This window comes from Sminthopsis crassicaudata, chromosome 5 (assembly GCF_048593235.1).
Source record: "Sminthopsis crassicaudata isolate SCR6 chromosome 5, ASM4859323v1, whole genome shotgun sequence".
NCBI classification, from domain to species: Eukaryota; Metazoa; Chordata; class Mammalia; order Dasyuromorphia; family Dasyuridae; genus Sminthopsis; species Sminthopsis crassicaudata.
The window spans coordinates 108,570,070-108,590,997 of record NC_133621.1 but is presented as its reverse complement, the minus strand read 5'-3'; the positions used below and the strand labels follow the sequence as shown (position 1 = coordinate 108,590,997).

The window sequence follows — 20,928 nt, the reverse complement described above, 5'->3', positions numbered from 1 at the left end:
CTTTTTAAAAATATGAATATAATTGGTGATCATACTTTTTGCCTAGGAAATCATTTCTATGCAGAAACGGCGTAATTCAGCTCGTCAGGCCCTAATGGGAAAGATTCCCCCAGATTACACTATCCTGTTTCAAAGGTAAAGTATAATTTTGTAGCAAGTAAGTTTTCAATCTATACATTTTTATCATTTTTTTTTAATTTTCAGTGTTCATTTATATCATTTCTGCCTTCAATTACCAATAAAAAAGATGAAAACCCCCTCTACAGGACATTATATTGTCAAATCAGGCCAATTTTCATACAGCCATATTCCTTTTTTAAATTTCTCACTATTCTGTAATATAACAAATATGCTTTTATAAAAGAATGATAGAGATGGATATAATAGGTTACAATTTTGTCCATGAAGTTTAGTTTAACAAGCTCCATTATTCTTTAAAGAAGAAAAGAGAGTGTTTTTCAGTTAACAGGGGAAAACTAACTTTCCATGTATATTCTTCTTTATTCTCTATTCAACCCCACTTTCCAGAATTAGAAAATCAATGAATTGGATTTAATTGCCTAAAAAGTTCAATCAAATCTATTACTTCCAGGCAAACCTCTGAAACACAAAATATGCAAAGAATACAGTTGTAGTTGGGGAGAGGAACCCTGCTTGAGCTTCTGTGAGCTCTGCTTCCAGGCTGGACTTTCCACACAGGCTTCTGATCATCTCTTTGGGTAGACTTCAGATGGCAGAATTCACCTTTTGTCATTTTTCTTTTATTTCCTTTATTATTATTTCTTGACCTTTATTTCACTTGGTATTTTTTGCTTGCTAAAGTAGTGATGACAAAAGTAAGTTGTTTTACTTTTTCTTAACATGTCAACTTAAGAATTGTAGCACACCTCCAATGCCGTCCTGTATCTGAGGGATGTAATGGAGGAAATGGAGGAAAAACAGGTGAGTGAGTCGGTCATGTGATAGAATAAAGAATACCAATTCAGATACTCTGCAGGTAGGTAGTACAAAGGTTAAGAGCACTAAATTAGGAATAAAGAAGAGCTGAGTTCAAATCCTGCCTATATATGTGAGAACCTTGGGCAGGTCACCTTTCAGCTTTAGCCCTACTCCCCTATAAAATGAAAATAATAATAGCACCTGGGACTATTGTGAGGCTCAAATAAGATGATCTTTCTAAAGCACCTAATGGACAATCGATACTCTATAAATACTAGCTATTATTATCATTCCCTTCATGTCTTTATGTCTACAACTTGGATAACTACTACTAAATGAATAATGGGGTATCTCTGTTTAACTAGGGGGGATAGGCTCACTTCGGTATTAGTAACTGAGAGAACGATTATCAGGTATTGCTTTGTCCTCCCCTTGTTCTTTTTATTTTCAGGGAGAAATATTTGCTCTTACTCTTCTGGTATCTAGATGCTTCTGGCTTCATGTCTGCTCTGCATAATTTTAACCTGTTCTGCCCTGCTCTGACTTTTGACATCACAATGCTGTTAAATTCATGTGCCTACTGTTTCAGCTTATTGAAAGGGAAGAATTCATTTGACTCTTGAGTTCATTTTCCATCTGTCCTTTCCCTATTGAATAGTATGGGCTTTCTGATACTCGTGGCTTTTAGAACCAGTTCTAAAATGCTTTTTTCAGTCTTGCTCACTTATTCTCCCCCTAATGGAAAAAAAAAAATAGAAAGGAAGAAAAAAATTCCAGTGTGATTCCTTGAGTTTAGTATCAAACCCCTTGGTAATCTCCTTGAATCAAGAAAAGGTTTCCTTGGCAACCATGATTCTATTCAAGTCTCTCACCTATACAGAATCACAGAATGCTACCTCTTCTCTCTGTATCAATGTTGATAGGGTTTTTTTTTTAGTCTTATGAATTGTGCAGCTTCTATAATTTTTTTAAACTTGGCTTTCGCCTAGAGGCTTCATAACAAGGCCAAATTATTTTTCTTCATAAACATTTTAAAATCCATTTAACACAACAGAACTATTTAAAGAGGGAGATGTACTTATCTCCTCATGTGGTATCAATGATTAATAAGAATAGATTGTAGCAGGGGAACAGATGAAAATGTACAAGCAAGGGAAGAAATATTAATTTTCCATGTAATTTGAAATAAGCAGAAGCAGGAAAGTAGATTATATAGTTATAGTATTAGAGCTATAGCCACAATATCTATGGATCTAAGATTGTTGCTTAACTTCAGATCTTGAAGAAGGAAATGTCTTGCCTGGAATATATAGTCTCTGACCTCTGCAAATTCACACAATCCCTAGCTTTTGTCAAGGGTTAGCTCAAATATCATGTCTTCCAGGAGTATGTATGAATATATATATATATGTGTGTGTATGTACATTTATTGCATATATACTTAGACCCTGAGCATGTACACATGTGCATATATGCATGCATGTACATATATTTGCTGATCTGTGTTCATTTTGTTTCCCCAAATAGAATATATTTTCCTTGAGGCAAGAACAATTTCATTTTTTTCTTTCTAGCCCCAGCACCTAGCATCGCTAGGCACATAGTAGGCATTAATAAATTCTTTTTCAGTGATCAAATGACTCCATAGAATAATATAACAGAATGTGCATAATAGGCTGGGATTCAGGAGACAGTGACATACTCCTTACTTTGTCACTAATTTTCTGCAAGATCTTCATTATCTTTAGCACTCTGGACCTCAGTTTCCTCCATAAAATAGGGAGATAATATCAAATGATCACTCAAGTTCCTTCCAACTTTAACATCTTATAATATTCTAATGTAAAGCAAAAACCCTTCAGATTTTGACCGTTTTTGCCCATTGAAAGGGACAAAAAACAAAGATAAATGTGAGACTTGCATATTTGGAAGGAAAAAAAATTACTAAAAAGTAGCCCACAGAAACAAGGAACTTTCTCTCCCTCTCTTTTTCCCTCCCTCCCTCCTTCTCTCTGTCTCTCTCTTTGTCTCTGTCTCTGTCTGTTTCTCTGTCTCTCCTCTTTCCCTTCTCCTCCCCTTTTCCCCCTCTCCCTCTCTCTTCTCTCCCTCTCCATTTCTTCTCTCCTTTCTTCCTTTCCCTCTTTCCCTCTCTCTCCCTCCCCTCTCCCTCTCCTTGTTTTTTTTCTCTCTCCCTCTTCTCCCTTTCCCTTTCCTTCTCCCTCTCCCTCCCTTTCTCCTTCTCCCTTCCCCCTCTCTCCTGTGTGTATTAGTGAGAAAGTGTGCCCCAAGTTTATGAACAGTTATTTTCTTTGTCTTTTTTTAAGTCATTGTTTTAATTAAAATGAAAGGATTTTTTTTAATTATATGGAGGAAGAGGGAAAAATACAAGAGGAAATTTGGGTGATTAAAAATAAAACCAAAAGACCAATAAAAAACTTTTTTTAGCAGAGTTAGTGGAATCCACTATGGCTGATTTATGAGAGGCATCCCAGCTGGAGCTCAGGAACTAGAGTATAAATTAGTAGGCGAGTAACCACCCTTCAGGTATATTCAACTTTGAGAAGGTTAGATATAGCAATTGCTGCCCCTCTGAGGAGCCTCCAATCTGGCAAAAAGGCCGCAAGTTTGGTGAGTGAACTAGCCCAGAGAAAACTGACAGGAGATTGGGAGGGGGGAAGAGGGAGGAGAGGGTGGGAGGGAGGATGAACCTACTATATTAATCTACTGAAAATAGAATTTTAACAAATCTTTTGAAAGTGGCTGAAAACTAACTTTAAGTTCACTGTTTACCTTAACTTTCAACTCCTTTTTTTAAAAAGTTGAATCTCACCTTTTATGTGCCCATAATTTATTCAAGCAGCAGTGCACCAAATTATTGTATGCATTCACATGGTTACAAAGCAGATTGGATAAAACTGGTCCCATTACATAATCATGCTTCGCTGAGCTGATTTGGAGGAATAAATCAGATAAGATGACTTAAGGCTGACATTGTTGCCCAAAAGCTCATTGAATAATTGCCCCTATATCAGCAGAGGCTTTTTAGAGAGCTTGCTGCACTTCCCTGTTCTGGTACAAAGTGAAGGTCATGCCTTCAATATAGATGAAGTAAGTGGTACCATCCCTTAAGGTACCCAAAGTAAGTAGGAGGATCCAATTGGAGAGTCTTATCAGCAAACACAGTATTAAGAGTATTGGACTTGGAATCATACGAACAAGTTATAAAATCTTAACCACGAAATTTACTAGCTATGTGATCAAAGACAATCTGTGAAAGCTTTCTATGAATCTTTTTTCATCTAAAAATAGTAATACTTTTACTCTCTTATTTCTCAAGATTATTGAGAAAATATATTATGAACTTTGAAATGCCAAATTCTAATGACTATTTTTTATGATGAATAATTAATTGAAGGAACTGGGTCTGTATTGTCTGAAGAAGAGAAGAGAAGGAAGAAGAAGAGAAAAAGAAAGAAAAAAGGGAGAAAATAAGAAAAGAGAGAATGTATAAAAAAGAGGAAGAAAAGAATGAATCAATGAAAAAAGCATTTCATAAGTGCTTACTATGTGCCAAAGTGCTGGGAATATAAAGGGAAAAACAAGACAATGCTTACTCTCAGCTTGCTCACACTCTTAACTGAGGAATATGTTATATAAACTTTTTTTTCTGCATTGCTACAGAGTGCAGAAATAAACTGTAAAGAGACAGATTTCAATGAACTATAAGAAATGATTTTCTGTTAATTAAAACTATGGAAAAGTTCAGGCAGAGAAGTGGACTGAAATCAGAAAGACTCATCTTCCTGAGTTCAAATCTGGCCTCAGACACTTATTAGCTGTGTGACCCTGAGCAAGTGACTTAACCCTCTTTGCTTTAGTTTCCTTATCTGTAAAATGAGATGGAAAAGGAAATGGCAAACCATTCCAGTATCTTTGCCAGGAAAATTCCAAATGGGATTGTGGAGAGTTGGAATGACTGGAAAATGGCTAAACAACCTCCGTGAACAACTCCATTTCATGAAGTAAATGAGGTCCTTATTTCTACAAAAACAGAATGACCACCTACCAGGAAGTTGTAGAAGGGGATCTGCAGGGTCAAGAAGCTGGATAGCAACATAATTTTAGAGTCTAAAGAGACAGAGAGTTTAGTCCAAAGAAATCACCTCTCAAAGTATGGAAGTAACCCAAAGTCATACAGCTAATAATTGGTAGAACCAGAATTTCGGTCTGGATTCTTTGACCCCCAAACCACTGCTCTTTTGATTATAGCATAGCGATAATCTCTGATGTCCTTTTCAACTGTAAGGTTCCAAGATAGTAGATTTTATTCAAGTTCACTTGGTTTTAGTGGTAGCACTGGAGCAAGGACTAAAATCCATGATTCCCAAAGCCTGAAAAGGAGCATAGAGGACCATTAGAAGATTCCTACCTTCCCTAGTGAACATGCAACATCCCCCAGACCACAGTCTAAAAGGACCAGTGGCCAGTAACTATGGAAGCCTTAAGATATGGGATTTTGATACATGGCCGATGTTCCATGTTAATTTCTTTTATCATAAAAGACTAGCCATGAACTTGTACCTCACTGATGGCTAAATATCATTCCTAAATGATTTATTCTGCTCAGCTTTATACACTAACAGTCAAAGTTGTGTTGTAGTATTTATATAGAAGCCTAAGATCAAAGGAAGGAAGTGTAGTAATAGCTGAAGCATGGAGCTCATGCTGGCAATGGAATTGTGGACATGATTCTAAATGGTATTTAAATAAAATAAAAACCCTCTTCCTATGTTTTTTAGTTAGCTCACTCACCCTGCTTTGCATTTATGTTGATAGGTTTAGGAGAGAGGAGAGTTTCTGAGAAGGTGGTTGACCATGGCCACCGTCTTGCTACAGCTTTCACAATCTTTAGGGGTAACCTGTGTGTGTGTGTGTGTGTGTGTGTGTGTGTGTGTGTGTGTGTGTGTGTGTGTGTGTATGGAAAGACATTCCTACTAGTTACCACTGTAGTTCTTGAACTCCCGTAGGTTTATTTTACAATCACATAAATCAGGCAGTTTTACCATTGACTCTTAAACATGAAACGTTTTTTAAATGAGAAAGTAACAGGGAGGATATTCATGATATATAGTCAATAGAAAATAAAATCAAGAATAATAAAATATAACCATCCACCCATAAGCCTGGGAGACGATCTTCTATTCATGGATAAATTGTCTATAGGAAAGAAATCTAGCAATAAGCCACGTGAGCAAAGCACAACTCCGATCTGCAAGTCCTTTTTAGGGAACATTCTATACTCCTCATCCAACAGTCCCCTCCTGAACTTTTTTTCTCTTGCTGGACCAAGACACTTCGTGTTACTCTGGAGCTGCAGAAGTAGTGTTAAGCTTAGAACCTGTAAGTCTGAAATCTGCCAATAGACTCTGGTCTTTTCTCTCAGGCCCAGTTTTCCCTTTCCAAGGGTAAAATGCACAAAACCCTAAGGGACTCCCCTTCTCTCAAGCTGTCCTGCTCTCAAGTAGTGCAGCCCCTCCTCTGCCTCATCTATTTTCTCCAATCACTTCTTAATAAAACAGTACATCAGTTCAGCTTGCTGTGAAGCAGATACAAAGCCTTTCCTTCTGTTCCTCCTCTCTCTGGAGTCAGAGGGCAAAGCAGGAAGCCCCCAAGAGCCTTTCCGTCCCTCAGTGGGCAGTAAGCTTCACACAGGAAGAAGATTCTGCTTTTTCCCTATCTTTTTTTCCTATCAGTGTCTAGCCAGTAGAGAACCCCCTCCCAGCCCCCAGCAGATCCAAGTACCTGCTTGACTTGATTCAGTTCCATCAGTGGGCTCTGCCCAAAGCACCTCCTCTTACCTTCCCATTCTGCTTCTCTCAAACACGGTGGGGCAGAGGTGAGGGCGAATCTCTGCCATCTGTCTCCTCTTCTACAGCTTCTAATGCCTCACGTCAGGGCTTCCTCCTGAGTACTGACCCTTCTCTGACTCATACTGGGGAAAAAAAAAAAAAAAAGAACAAAATTCACAGTTCAATCAGGCATAATGCAAACAAATATATAATTTTCTCATTATCCCCCAACAATTTTATGATTTAGTTTCTCAGCTATATCCTTCACTGGAAAGTAATAAATGAGCTGATGGCCAACATACACAGAAGTCATCCCTCCCTAGCCCCACATCCTCCCACATTAAATAGTAGTTATGTCATTGACTTGCTTTCAAACAGGTCGTCTTGATGCATTTATCTGCAGTCCAGTTTTCTCTCAGGTCCTCAGAATAGTCTCAAGCTACTTTTCTAACACACCTTTTTTTTTCTGCTCCCTGTCAGCAACTAAATGATTAGGGGCCCATAAATGAAAGGGGGTAGTACTTTACATGGGAATAATGTGAGTTGACTGAAATGAGATGGCCATCAGAGAACAGGGAAATCCTGGGTAGTGATTTAATGCAGATGAAGTGCCTGGAGAGACCTGATAAAAGAACACAAATGCTATAGAGGGAAGCCTAGTATTTTAAGCAATCTTGGGGGAGTTCTCCTTGGGAGAAAGGAGTTGGATGATGATGTATCATGCAAGGAAAATAAAAACCAATGCTAGATGAAAGGTTAGCATAGTCTGAGGAGAATTCAATTTTCATCTTCCGCTTCTACTAACTCATCAAAGGAATCCTCACAGACTGTCAGGTTGGCATCTGCTGATCTCACTGCTAGCCTTATATAAAGAAAGTGTCTCTTTTGGACTAACAAGCCAGAGTCCTTAACGTAAGTGAGTGGTTCTCTGCCTTTGAATTTAAAGATGAAAGTTTAGGCTTTAAATTGAATTCAATATTTATAACTGGGATGGAAGATGGATTTGAAATATTTGTATTTTTCTTTTTCTATACTTTTTGACCAAAGAAAGTCTTAGAAAACATGAAGGACAAAAAATGGTAGTCACTATTCTTAGAGGTATTAAAACAAGAGCAAGACTTTAACCAACATATAATGCTGCCCTCATTAGCTACTCAAAGAACACAATGGTTGGAGGCAGGATAAAGAAAATAATTTACCTTAAATTTGAAGCATATGAAGGTATGGATGAGTGAATAAAAGAATGCAATGAATGAAAATGCATTCATCAAGTACTTGTTATGTTCAGAGCACTGAAGATAGAAATAGAAGAGCATGACTGTCCTATTCTGTGGGGTTTGTTCTTTGTTCAGTTGTTTTAGTCCTATCCAACTCTCCGTGCCGACATTTGGGTTTTCTTGACAGATACTGGAATGTTTTTTTTCCATTTCCTTCTCCAACTCATTTTACTGATGAGGAGACTCGGGCAGAGTCCCACAGCTAGGAAGTATCTGAGGCCAGTGCTCTATCCATTGGGCCACCTAGATGCTCAGCTCTTTGGGATGCTCAATCTGTACTAGGTGAAAAAAACACATATACAAGACTTTAGCTATTTTTTTCTGCTCCCTGTCAGCAACTAAATGAGTAGGGGCCCATAAATGAAAGGGGGTAGTACTTTACATGGAAAGGACCAAAAAGTGTTAGGATGCACTAGCAAAGCAGACGGAAATGCATCTTCGTTAATGTTCTTTCAGTTGATAGAACCACATCAAGTTCTCATTTGATAGTGCCAAGGATTTGGTGGTGAGAACTTTCTTTTCCAGATGTTCAGTAATTGGTGGTGTTTTATGTCAGTAGCTCTCAAACTTTTGTTCAGTATCTTTATACTAATAGAAATTATTGAGGATCTTTCCAAAGTTTTTGTTTATGTGGGTTATACTTATAGATACCATATTAAAAATAAAAACTAATTTTGAATTTGTAGACCCCTGAAAGAGTGTCAGAGACCCCTCTCAGAATTCTCTGAACCACACTTTGAAAACCACTATTTTAGTGGAGGAGTGTGTATTAGGGGTGGAGAAGAGAAGAGAGAGAAAAGCTAATGCTGTTAATAATTGTCATAGCATAAAAATTGCCATAGTACCTTGCTGCTTTTGAAGGTAAATTAAATATCAAATCTAAATGTTTTTGCAAGCATCAAAAATCATTTAATTTGCCTGCAAACCACATGTTTGTATGTATAAGATATTCATGGACTTTTCTGACTTATGAAAATCTTGGCGACCTTTTCCTTGGTTCTTCAGGGTGAGAAACATTCCTCAAGCTCACTATGCTAATTTCTGGACATTGGACATATAAGAACAACCAACTGGGAATCCAGGGAACTGGTTTCTAGTGACAGCCCTGCAATTATTTCCATGTATTGTTTGAGCAGATCTTTAAAATGAATTTGATCAAAGAGATTTGAGGGTATATTTGAGAACCTATGATATGAAATAATTGACTTAATAGAATTTGTCCCTGGATTTTATATATATATAGAAAACAGTTATGCAGAAGAGACTTGAATATAATAAGAATTCAGAGATGGTTTGAAGAACTGAGAAGAGATTTAATCATTTTTCTAAAATAAAGAAATTTGTGATTAAGAACTACTTATCTAACATCTTCCAGGACTACTAATTTATAAATTAAAGGAATTTTTATTACTTAAGAAAATTGCATAGTCCTAGTTCTTTGAAAATATCTACATTGAGTACCATTTTTGTACCATTAGATTTTAGGTCAATTGGACAATCTCTTTTTTTCCTATTCATTTAGGAATGAACCCAATGGACCTTGTACTACTTTGTTGCTTACTTTACTATTATTAACGATAATGATATCAAACAGCAAAATGCTGCTTGCCTTGCCTTCCGAAGCCTTTCCAGCCTTATTTCATACTATTTCCCTCATGAACTCCATATGGTTATGACACCATAACCAAACTGAATTACAACCTACTCTTAGAGTTGACTCTCCATACTCTGACTCTTTTCATCCAAACAAGCCGGTCCCATGTCTGGAATACTGCTATCTCATTAACTCAGAAACCTTGTATATTTTTTTTGAAAGGTCAACTCAGGAGGCCACTTATGTAAAGCCTCATCTGATTCCTCTATTAGTTTTCTAACCTCAACAATTTTTCTAGTCCTATACTATTTTAATATATATTAGTCATTTACCCTTACTTCCCTCAGTTTGCCCATTTGTAAAATGGGATAATAGTAAACTATTTCACAGAGTTGCCATGAGGATCAATGAGATTTATTAAAAGATCTCACAAACCTTAAAACACTGTCGAAATGCTAGTTCTTCTTCTTGTTACCCATATTTGTGTTTACCTCCTCTTCACCTACTTCCAATGTAAGCTTGAGGACAAAGAGTGCTTTGTTTTTGTTATTTCCATCCATAGCACTATGCCCCAGATTCTGTTGGTACTTAGATAATGTCTTTTCAATTTAATAGATACTATGTTTAGCAAATATTCAAAAAACTACTCTAGTATGAATATGATAGTTTAATGGATGAGAAAGTTTTGCTTAGTGTTATAATCTTGCTTAATCCACTAATTGTTGATATATAAAGATACTAGTCCAAAATGAATTCTAAAGGACATTTTCACAAGTGATTGCACTGTGCCATACCTCAAAGATTTTCTTATTGTTTTCTTGGGTATATAACAATAGTGTTGATGTTTTATTTTTATGACTTTTAATCTTTTCTAACCCTTTTAATTGTTTTTAGAATTAATGTGAATTAAAAGTTAGAATTCTAATGCATTGGAATTTTTCTAATTTCTCTGGTTATTTTTTTCAGGGGTCCAGTACCAACTCCATTATCAGCCATCACTAATCTTGACAGAATTTCACCTACAAGGGTGTGGGCTAAAACTATTTTTAGTGAGGATAGTTACCTTACTCCTCCGCCTTGCTTTTCTGAAGGAATCAGGTAAGCAGAAATGTTTTCTTGGAGGAAATAAGATGCCTTCTGCATGCTATTAATAATGATTACACTTTTGACTAGTTCGGAGATGTAACATGATTAAATCATATGAGAGGCAGTCTAGCATAGTAAGGAGAGAACTTTATTTGGAGTCAAAAGACCTGAATACATTCAATGTTTGCATTTTTCCTTTGCCTGTTCTTTTATTTATTTTATTTGTATATGTATATACTAAAGAGAACCAGAGAAACCCATGTCTTCAAGTGTCTGTAAACAAATGCACTAAGTATAAGTAGCATGCAGAATAAACTAGATGGAAATCCTAAAGCAAGGGAATATATTTTACTTTCTAATTGTCACTGAAACTTGGTAGGATATAGGACTCATGACTAACTTGGATGTAGGAGGGTTGTTGTTTTTTTTTAATTTAAAAGGAATAGAATAAAAAGGAGGAAGGGAAATAGCATTATTTGTTAAGAATATGCACTCATCAGTTTGGAACTATGGCCAAAGGGCTATTAAACTGTCCATATCATTTGATTGAACTGTCACTAAGTAGGTTTGTATCCCAAAGAAATCATAAAAGAGGGAAAAGCACCCACATTTATAAAAATATTTGTATCAGCTCTTTTATGATGTCAAGAAATTAGAAATTTAGTGGATGCCAAATTATTGGGGAATAACTGAATAAATTATGGTATATGGATGTAATGGATTATTACTTCTGTATTAAGATATGAGCAGAATGATTTCAGAAAAGCCCGGAAGGATTTTCATGAAGTGATGCTAAGTGAAGTGAGAACAAAGAGAACACTGGACCCAGTAACAGCAAGATTATATGATAATCAACTGTAATGATCAAATGATAGACTTAACTCTTCTCAGCAATACAATGATGCAAGACAATTTTAATAGACTTGGGATAGAAAATACCATCCTCATCCAGAGAGAGAATTATGGAGAGTGAATGTGGATCAAGACATTATTTTTACCTTTTTGTTTGCTTTTTTTTTCTTGTGGTTTTCCTGCCTTTTTTCTAATTTTTCTTGCACAACATGACAAATATGGAAATATGTTTAAAAGGATTGTATATGTTAAACCTATATTAGATTGTTTGAAGTCTTGGGAAGCAGGGAAGTAAAGAGAGAGGGGAAAAATTTGGAACATAAAATCTTACAAAAATGAATGTTGAAAACTGTTTACATGTATTTGGAAAAATAAAATGCTACTAAGAAAAATAAAGAAATGAAAAGCAGAATGTTTTTAGTAAAACCTGGAAAGACTTACATGAAGGGTGCAAAGTGAAATGAGTAGAACCTGGGGAATGTTATACAGAGCAACAGCAAGATCATGTGGTGATTAGCTATGTGACTGCTATTCCCTGCAATTATTCAAGACAGTTCCAAAGGATTTATGGTGAAAAATGCTATCCACCTTTAGGAAAGAACTGGCAGAATCTGAATGCAGATCAAAGAATAAATACTTTTTTAAAACTTTACTTCTTTTTCTTTTTTTTTTTTGGTTCTTTTTTTTCTGTCATAACATGGTTAATATAGAAAAGTTTACATGATTGCATATCTATAACATATCTAATTGCTTGCCCTCCCAAGGAGAATGGAAGAAAAGAAGTGAAAGGGAAAAAATAGAACTCAAAATACTTAAAAGCAAATGTTAAAAATTATTTTTACATATGCTGATAGGATATGATGAAAAGTCCTGGATCTGGAATCAGAAGACTTAATTTTAAGTCTTGGCCATCTGGGTAAATGGATTGATCCCATATAGGCCTAAGTAAACTGATCTTGAAAATTGAGTTGGTTGAACTAATTAATTTTTAGCTCTAGATATAACTCTGGAAGGGATGTTACACATTATTTGACTCAATGCCCTCCTTTAATAGATGAAAACTTATAGTGATTTAAAGGTTTTGTCCAAGTTCATAAACCTGTCATTGAAGGATCCTAATAAATGGGAAATTTGTCAAAGAATCCAAACAAGGCAAGTGTCCCAATCTTCCCCAAAAGAGATAAAAGTCATAAATTGTAGATCCATGAGTTTGTCCATTTCTGACAAATTTCAAGAATATATTATGAAGGAGAAAGTTTGTGAGCACTTAGAAAGAGAAGCCATGATTACTAAAAGGCAATGTAGCTTGTTCAAAGACAAGTCTAACACATTTCCTTCTTTTAATAATATAATTAGACTGGCAGATCAAGAAATGTTGGAGACATAAACTTTGTTAGTCTAAACAGACTATCATGCTATGCTTCTGGACAACTTGGAAAGAAATGGGAATAAATGCATATGGAAAATGCCATTATGTAAACTTGGGGACTGATTAAATAAATAGAAGGAGAAAGGGCACTGGAAAGGAAAGGGATTTTTTTTCTTTTTTTGAATCAAAAGATCTAGTTGAAATTGTACCTTTGTGACTATAAACTATATGTCCTTCAAAAAGACATTTAATCTCCAGACCTTAAATTCCTCCTCTATAAAATGAAGGAATTGGACTAGCTAGCAAGTAATGTCTCGTCTAGTTTTATACTTATGATATGATGACTGAAAAAGTAGTCATTACCAGGTTAATGTCAACTTAGTTAAAAAATAAGGAGGGTGACTCAGATGTTGTCCCTAGCTCTATAAATTGAACATTTTAAATTAATTACTTGGATCAAATTTGCATATAAGATGATACTTGGATGGCAGTCCAAATGCAAAAAGATCCTAAAAAGAAGAAAGGAAGGTAGACAATAAGCATTTATTTTGTGCCAAGCACTGTGCTGAACACTTTACAAATATTATCATTTTATCCTCAGAAGTAAGAAGTAGGTCTTATTATTGTCCCTCTTTTACAATCAAGGAAATTGACTTGTCCAAATTAGCAAGTAACTGAGGCTGAATCCTGAATCTGAACTCATATCTTCCTGATCCAAATTCCTCTGTTCTAATATGAATGAAATAAGACTGAATTTTAGGAATAAACAAAGTTCTATACTTGATTTCTAAAAATTGACTTTGGAAAGTCTATTTTTAATTTTTTTTATTTTAAAGTTATTTTATTTCATTAAATATTTTCCAATTACGTATAAAAAAATTTTAACAATTATTTTGAAAAGTTTTGTGTTCCAAATTCTCTTCCTTCCTTTTTTCCCCTACCTTGAGAAGTCAGGCAATTTGATTTTGATTGTAGATGTGAGGTCTTGTAAAACTTATTTCCATATTAGCCATGGTACAAAAGAAAACACAATCAAAATAAAATACTGAAGATAATAAAAAGTATGCTTTAATTGGCAGAATTCACCCCTCTCAGGAGGTGGAGAGTTTTTTTCATCCTATATCCTTTAACTTTGTTTGGATTATTGTTTGACTAGAGTAGACAAGTCTTTCATAGTTGATCATCCTTGCAATATTCCTGTTACTGTGTACAATGTACTCCTGGTTCTGCTTACACGTGGGATTAGATTCTGGGATGGAAGTGTTAGGTCTCTGCCAACTTAATCTGTGACTTTAGTCAATTTATCTCCAGACCTCCTTGATTTTGTATGCATAACGAGTTGTTCCAGCTCTTAACATTTGCCATGTAGGAAAATTATTACCTGGGATGTATGTGTGTATGTTCATATATGTATACGTATGTGAACATGTTTGCATTTAAATAGACGTGTGTATGTATATATATAAGGTGCATATCATATATAAATTATGTATGAATTTAATCATGCATTACTCTCTTGGCTTTAAGTTTAAAAAAGAAAAGATTTAACAAATAAAAATCAGAAGCTAATCTTATGCAAAAGAGGGAAAGAAAGCATGATTTCTAAAATCAACAAGATCATTGTCTTATAAATTATAAACTTTCTGTTTTGTCAAAGAATTGAGACCTAGAAGTCAATTTATCCCATTAAAATGACAGGCCAAAGTAGACAATAAGGCTGTCTTTGTCAATCCTGCACTGCCCCCTGGAGGGCCCATCATTGACCTGCACCTTCTCTGATCCGGCCATGTCAGGAGGTAGCAATTTTTAATTGAGGAGACCAAAATATAGAAAAAGAAACATTTATTTATATTAATAAATAAGATATATCTTAAAAGTTAGAAATAGGAATCATTATTTCGATTGTTCATAATTAATTTTGCTGAATATATTGTTTAAAAAATGCTGAACCTGAGGGTGTTTTGCCTGTAAAATAAGTATGTCTCTGAATAGAGGGGTTTTTATTTCACATCTTGTTCTTTCACAAATCTTAGGATGAAAAATAGCTATCTGTTCCCTTTAAATTCTAAAACCTCTGAACGTTTTCTAGACAAGGTAGAACCTGCCGCGGTAATTAGTTAATTAGCATGCTGTAACAATGTTGAAACTGTGGGCCCCTGTGGATTTGTTAGTGATCTGTATTTGTACTGCAGGGGAGTAAACTGATGGGAATAGAGTGAGAGAGCGGGAGAATAAGAATACATAATAGGTTGCATTGGGAGTATCCATCCTCTGTCCCAACCAGTAAAGAAGTAAGGCATAAAACTCCAGTAACCATGGAGCTAGGATGAGTTATAAAGGTCTGACCCTGTACATGTGACAATAAATGTGCCTTTCCACTTCGCTGCATTTTTGTGTTTGACTTTTATGGCATTTTCATTTAATGTTGTCCGTAATATAGTGAGAAAATAACTGGGGGGAAGAAAAAAATAGCTTGTTAACGTGATCCATTTTCTGTGCTTCACACTATGGCCCTTCCTTTTACAAAATGAAGGACCAAAACATATATTTTAAAGATCCAGTGGAAATATTCTTCTTACTTGTCGATTGTTCTGCGTTTAGTGGACTGAAATTTATGAAACATCATTTCAGAGATGTGACCATGAAATCTGTGAATTTTTATGTGTGCTTGAATAAAAAAGTTCATCTTTAATGAACAATTTCATGCTTCAAAACATATAGAATGAAAGATTTTGCAAGGCTGAAATACGATTGACGTCATCCCTGGGGGAGGAATGGCTATTGATGAGGCTAGAGTGGGTGTTGTTTTTGTGGAGTTGGGGTTTAAACCCAGAAGGGAATTCAGAGTCTAATCTAGTGGGATGCTATTCAACCAGTTTGCATATTCTTGTTCTGGGTGATAATCTCTCTGATTATTTTATCTTATCTTATCTGATAATCTCCTAAAATATAATCTAGTTCTAGGAAATGGAGACTCCAACCGCTGGCTATCATACATTACTTGCATTTGCAATTTCTAGATTCCACTGGTTTCCCAACAAGTTTCCCTGGTTGGAAAGTAGGTTGTAAGTCCCACACAGTAGGTAGTTGGTTATCCATTGATTTCAGATATTCATACTGATGAGTATTTACTTGAAAATCTGTAACCATCTGCCAAAGGAGAAGCATACATGTAGTCTTGATAATATCATCTTACAAATGACTTCTATTCCTCTACCACCCCTATGGGGAAAACAGATTTTTATCCCAAAGATTTAAACTCCAGGGAGTGAATGACCTCTTAAGCAAATACACTCTTGGCTGTTTTCTCTCATGCAAATGTAGAGATGTACTGAGGTAACAAGTTCCGGATGCCTATGTGTATCTACTCAGCTCCAGGGATAAAAAACGCAATTCCCTTTTGTCTTCCCATACCGGGAGGTACAGGAACATATCTTCAAGGGGAGGTGTATTCCTGGACTCCCAAGTTGGAACTAGTTATTAATTTTTCCTTAGAAGCAATGTTGTAAATGTATACTCATTATAGCCTAGAGTCCATGAACTTATATTTTTAAAAATTTTGAAGACTGTGTTTCATTGAAATGGATTTCCTTTGTGATCCTCTATCTTTAAAAAATCATTATTCTGAGAAGAGATCTCTAGATCAAAACTTCTTAAACTGTGGTTCACATATATACAGGGTCCTATAACTGAATGTGAAGGTCACAAAATTATGATTTATTATCAATAAATGATTTGTATACCAGTTTTATATATGTAAATGACATATACCTAGAGTCTCATAAAAATTTCTTTGGCAAAAAAAGGGTCATAAGTGGAAAAAATTTAAGAATCTCTGCTTTAGACCTTTTATTGGAAAAATTAAAAAGTCCATGATACATAAAAATATTCCTCCCCTCCCCCCCAAAAATCCCAAACTCTGACTGTTTATTTGGGGAAATATATTACAAATTTACCAGCATTCATTAAACTCTATTCCATTTCCATAATTTGGTACTTCCTCTCTGCCTTGGGAAGCTGCAAATTTGTTTCCTAATTATCTACTGACATAGTATCTAAGTATTCCTATTACTATATCATAGTATCTAGTATTCCTAAGTATCTACTGACATTCTGGTAGCAGAAGAGTTATGGTGAGACTGCCTTAGCCAAGTTTTCAAGCTCTTTGCTTCTCAAATCATCTTCTTCAAAGGAAAATACCCCAAACCTTACTCAGACCAAGGCTGAGGAGCTGAATTTCTTCCCACTCCAGTTCTGCTCCTGGACCACTTGGGTCTTTGGGTCATATACATTGCATTGAAGCCTCAGGAAGCCTTAAGGAGGCACCTAGGAACCCTTCACCAACTTTGCTCTGTATTCCTGCTGCCACAGAAAGGGTTCTTGTCCTCCCCACACAGTCAACACATGTAGTCAGTTTGCTAACCCAAAGAACAGGCTAGCTAGTAATGTAAAAGCCACATGGAAGAAAGGCCAGAGAAAGAGACAGATGAAAGAAAAAATTAAGTACAGGGGGAAAAAAAGGAAAAAGAGAATGGCAAATAGAAGGTAGGAAGGGCAATGAATAGTAATAATTGAAAAGCTGAAGGGATCTGACCAGAAGATGGAGAAAAAACAGAAAAGCCTCAGTATTCCCTCTGAGGATCTGGGGCACTATTGATTCAATAGAAGTGTATAGAGACTATCTTAACACTTGGTTCATAATTCTGACTTGTTAATGGACTGACTAGAAGTATTCTCTACTGATAAAAATATTCAAATGGAACGGGTTATGGTGATTTGACTGACTCACTTGATCCCTCCCCCAACCCTTATATTTATATGGCATTAAAAGGTGTGCAAAATTCTTCATAAACATTTTATTTGTCTTCCTGACATGTTTGTGAGTTATTGTTATTATCTCCAGCTGAGGTGGATGGGGGGGAATGTAATAGAGAGCCAGGCCTGGAGTCAAGAAAATCTGAATTCAAATCCACCCTTCTTAGCTGTGTGACCCTTAATAAGTCACCTACTCTGTTTGTTTTGGTTCCTCACCTGTACGGGGATAATAATATTACTTCCAAGAGTTGTTGTGGAAAAGAGATAATAATTGTAAAGCATTTACCACAATGCCTGGCACACAGTAAGTGCTCCATAAACACTGACTTATTGTTGACAAGAAGACTTGCCATATCTCTCCTGATTCTGAGTCAGACATTCATTCCATGACAACAGGCTGATCTTTCATTCTCTGTGCTCCTGAAGAAGTAGCCAGGCTGATCATTCAAAGTGGCCCTGAGCAAGACTTGTTTATCAGAAAGCTAGTTTTATAAAGTGTTTAATATTTATTTATAACTTAACAATTCAAATACAAAGGCATCAAGGCTGAGCTAGTGCCCCACACCACAGTTAAAAAAAAACTTTGGAAGGTGTCCTAGTCAAACCCTCCGGCTCCTCCATCCCCATTTCCAAATCATTTTACAGAGACTTTAAGTAACTTGTCCACATTCACCCAGATATTAGTGACAGAAATGGGAGTGGAACCTGCACACTTCTTAATCTGATATTCTTTTAATTACACCAATCTACCTTTTATCTGGAATATTCAACTAAGTAACTAATTTTTTTTTAGTTAATAGCATTTTATTTTCCAAATACATGCAAAGGTAGTTTTCAACATTCACTTTTGCAAAACCTTGTGTTCCAAATTTTCTCCCTCTCTCCCCTCTACCCCTTTCCCCTAAACAGCAAATGATCTGATTGTAGCCAACCCACCTCTTGAAATGAAAGACTGGTTCAAAATGGTTATAATGTGTTAGTTTTATTTGAAACAAAATGCTCTGTTTCCATTAGTAAAGGTATGTTATCTCCTATGTAGACTCTCTTCTAGAGTCCTATTATTCCATCTAGTATTAAAGCCCAAAGCTTTACCAGGAGGCCCTGGACTGCCACATTTTCTTATTTCCTTCTCTAGAATACTCTCCATCCTTCTTTGGGTTATCCTTTCTCACCTCAAAGCTCTTTTCCAGTCATATAGGCCAAATTACCTCAATCTCCTGATATCTTAGCCCTTCCATGAAATTAAATGAGGATGGATAAATCTGGATCCTAGAACAATGAAATACACTCATGAATAGGGTAGGCTAGATCCCTCACTTGTCTTCTGAGATAGACTATCTTACTTCTTAGGTAGCAGAGAAAGGTGTGATATAATTCTACATAAAATCCAGCAAAGGTATCATGCAAACAGGGGCTTAATTTTTTTTTTAAAAAGCCTTACAATACCTAAGTAACTGCAGCTCAACAAGGATGCTTTCTACAACAAAGGCATGATTCTGTTCAAGTTAACCAGTTTTAGGGTGATGAGAATACAGATTTGTACCTAAATATAGGAGTATTAATTTTTCTCTTTCCAGTTGCAATAAACAATGTTACCGTTCTTTAGTCACGCCTAACTTCATGATCTAATTTGGGGTTTTCTTGTTAAAGATACCCAAGTGGTTACTGATCAGAGAAATGCAAATTAAGACAACTCTGAGATACCACTACACACCTGTCAGATTGGCTAAGATGACAGGAACAAATAACGATGAATGTTGGAGGGGATGTGGGAAAACTGGGACACTGGTGCATTGTTGGTGGAGTTGTGAAAGAATCTGGCCCTTCTGGAGAGCAATCTGGAATTATGCCCAAAAAGTTATCAAACTGTGCATACCCTTTGACCCAGCATTGCTGCTATTGGGCTTATATCCCAAAGAGATACTAAAGAGCAGAAAGGGACCTGTATGTGCCAAAATGTTTGTGGCAGCTCTTTTTGTAGTGGCTAGAAACTGGAAGTTGAATGGATGTCCATCAGTTGGAGAATGGTTGGATAAATTATGGTATATGAAGGTTATGGAATATTATTGTTCTGTAAGAAATGACCAGCAGGAGGAATATAGAGAGGCTTGAAGAGACTTACATGAACTGGTGCTGAGTGAAATGAACAGAACCAGAAGATCACTGTACACTTCAATGCTGTATGAGGATGTATTCTGATGGAAGTGGATATCTTCAACATAAAGAAGATCCAACTCACTTCCAACTGATCAATGATGGACAGAGGTAGCTACACCCAGAGAAGGAACACTGGGAAGTGAATGTAAATTGTTAGCACTACTGTCTATCTACCCAGGTTACTTATACCTTCAGAATCTAATACTTAATGTGCAACAAGAAAATGGTATTCACACACATATATTGTATCTAGGTTATACTGTAACACATGTAAAATGTATGGGATTGCCTGTCATCTAGGGGAGGGAATAGAGGGAGGGAGGGGAAATTTTGGAAAAATGAATACAAGGGATAATATTATTTTAAAAAATTACTCATGCATATATACTGTCAAAAAATTATAATTATAAAATATAAAAAAAAAAGATACCTGAGTGGTTCACCATTTCCTTCTCTGGCTCATTTTACAGATGAGGAAACTGAGATAAACAGGGCAAAATGACTTGTACAGGGTCAAACAGCTAATGAGGTTCAAGGTCATATGTGAACTATGGTCTTCCTGCTTCTGGACTCTTACTCAATCCACTGACCTGCCCACCTGCCAGCAAATAAACATGCGTCTGTTCATTATTCAATAAGCATGTATATACTTCTATCCTTTGTGTCTTAGAATCCTTTGCTTCCTTAAAAGCACTACTCAAACACCACCTGCTTTGTACAATAGGTGGTGTTTGAGTAGTGCTTTTAAGGAAGCAAAGGATACTGTACAAAGCTTTTCTAATTGTTCCAGTTATGAGCTCTCCATGCCCCCTCTCCCCCCAAAAAATTTAGGTGTTTATTTTGAATTTATTTTGTATTTGCTTAGATCCAATCATACATAGAGCCTCTATGCTGAAAGGCAGTGTGACCTAATGGCTGGAGATCTCATCTTAAAACCAGGAAGATTTGAGTTCAAGTTCTTTCTCTGACACCTATAGGTTAAATGGCACT

The 20,928-nt window shown here is 36.0% G+C and overlaps 1 protein-coding gene across 1 annotated transcript in view; it reads left to right on the top strand.

Moving 5' to 3' along the window:
• The window catches only part of LRGUK (leucine rich repeats and guanylate kinase domain containing), a 122,005-nt gene that overhangs the window by 94,070 nt on the left and 7,007 nt on the right, over window positions 1-20,928 (top strand). The window contains exons 17-18 of the mRNA XM_074267887.1: window positions 47-135; window positions 10,626-10,757. Coding sequence (XP_074123988.1) covers window positions 47-135; window positions 10,626-10,757 — 221 coding nt within the window. The remainder of the gene's footprint in view (window positions 1-46; window positions 136-10,625; window positions 10,758-20,928) is intronic.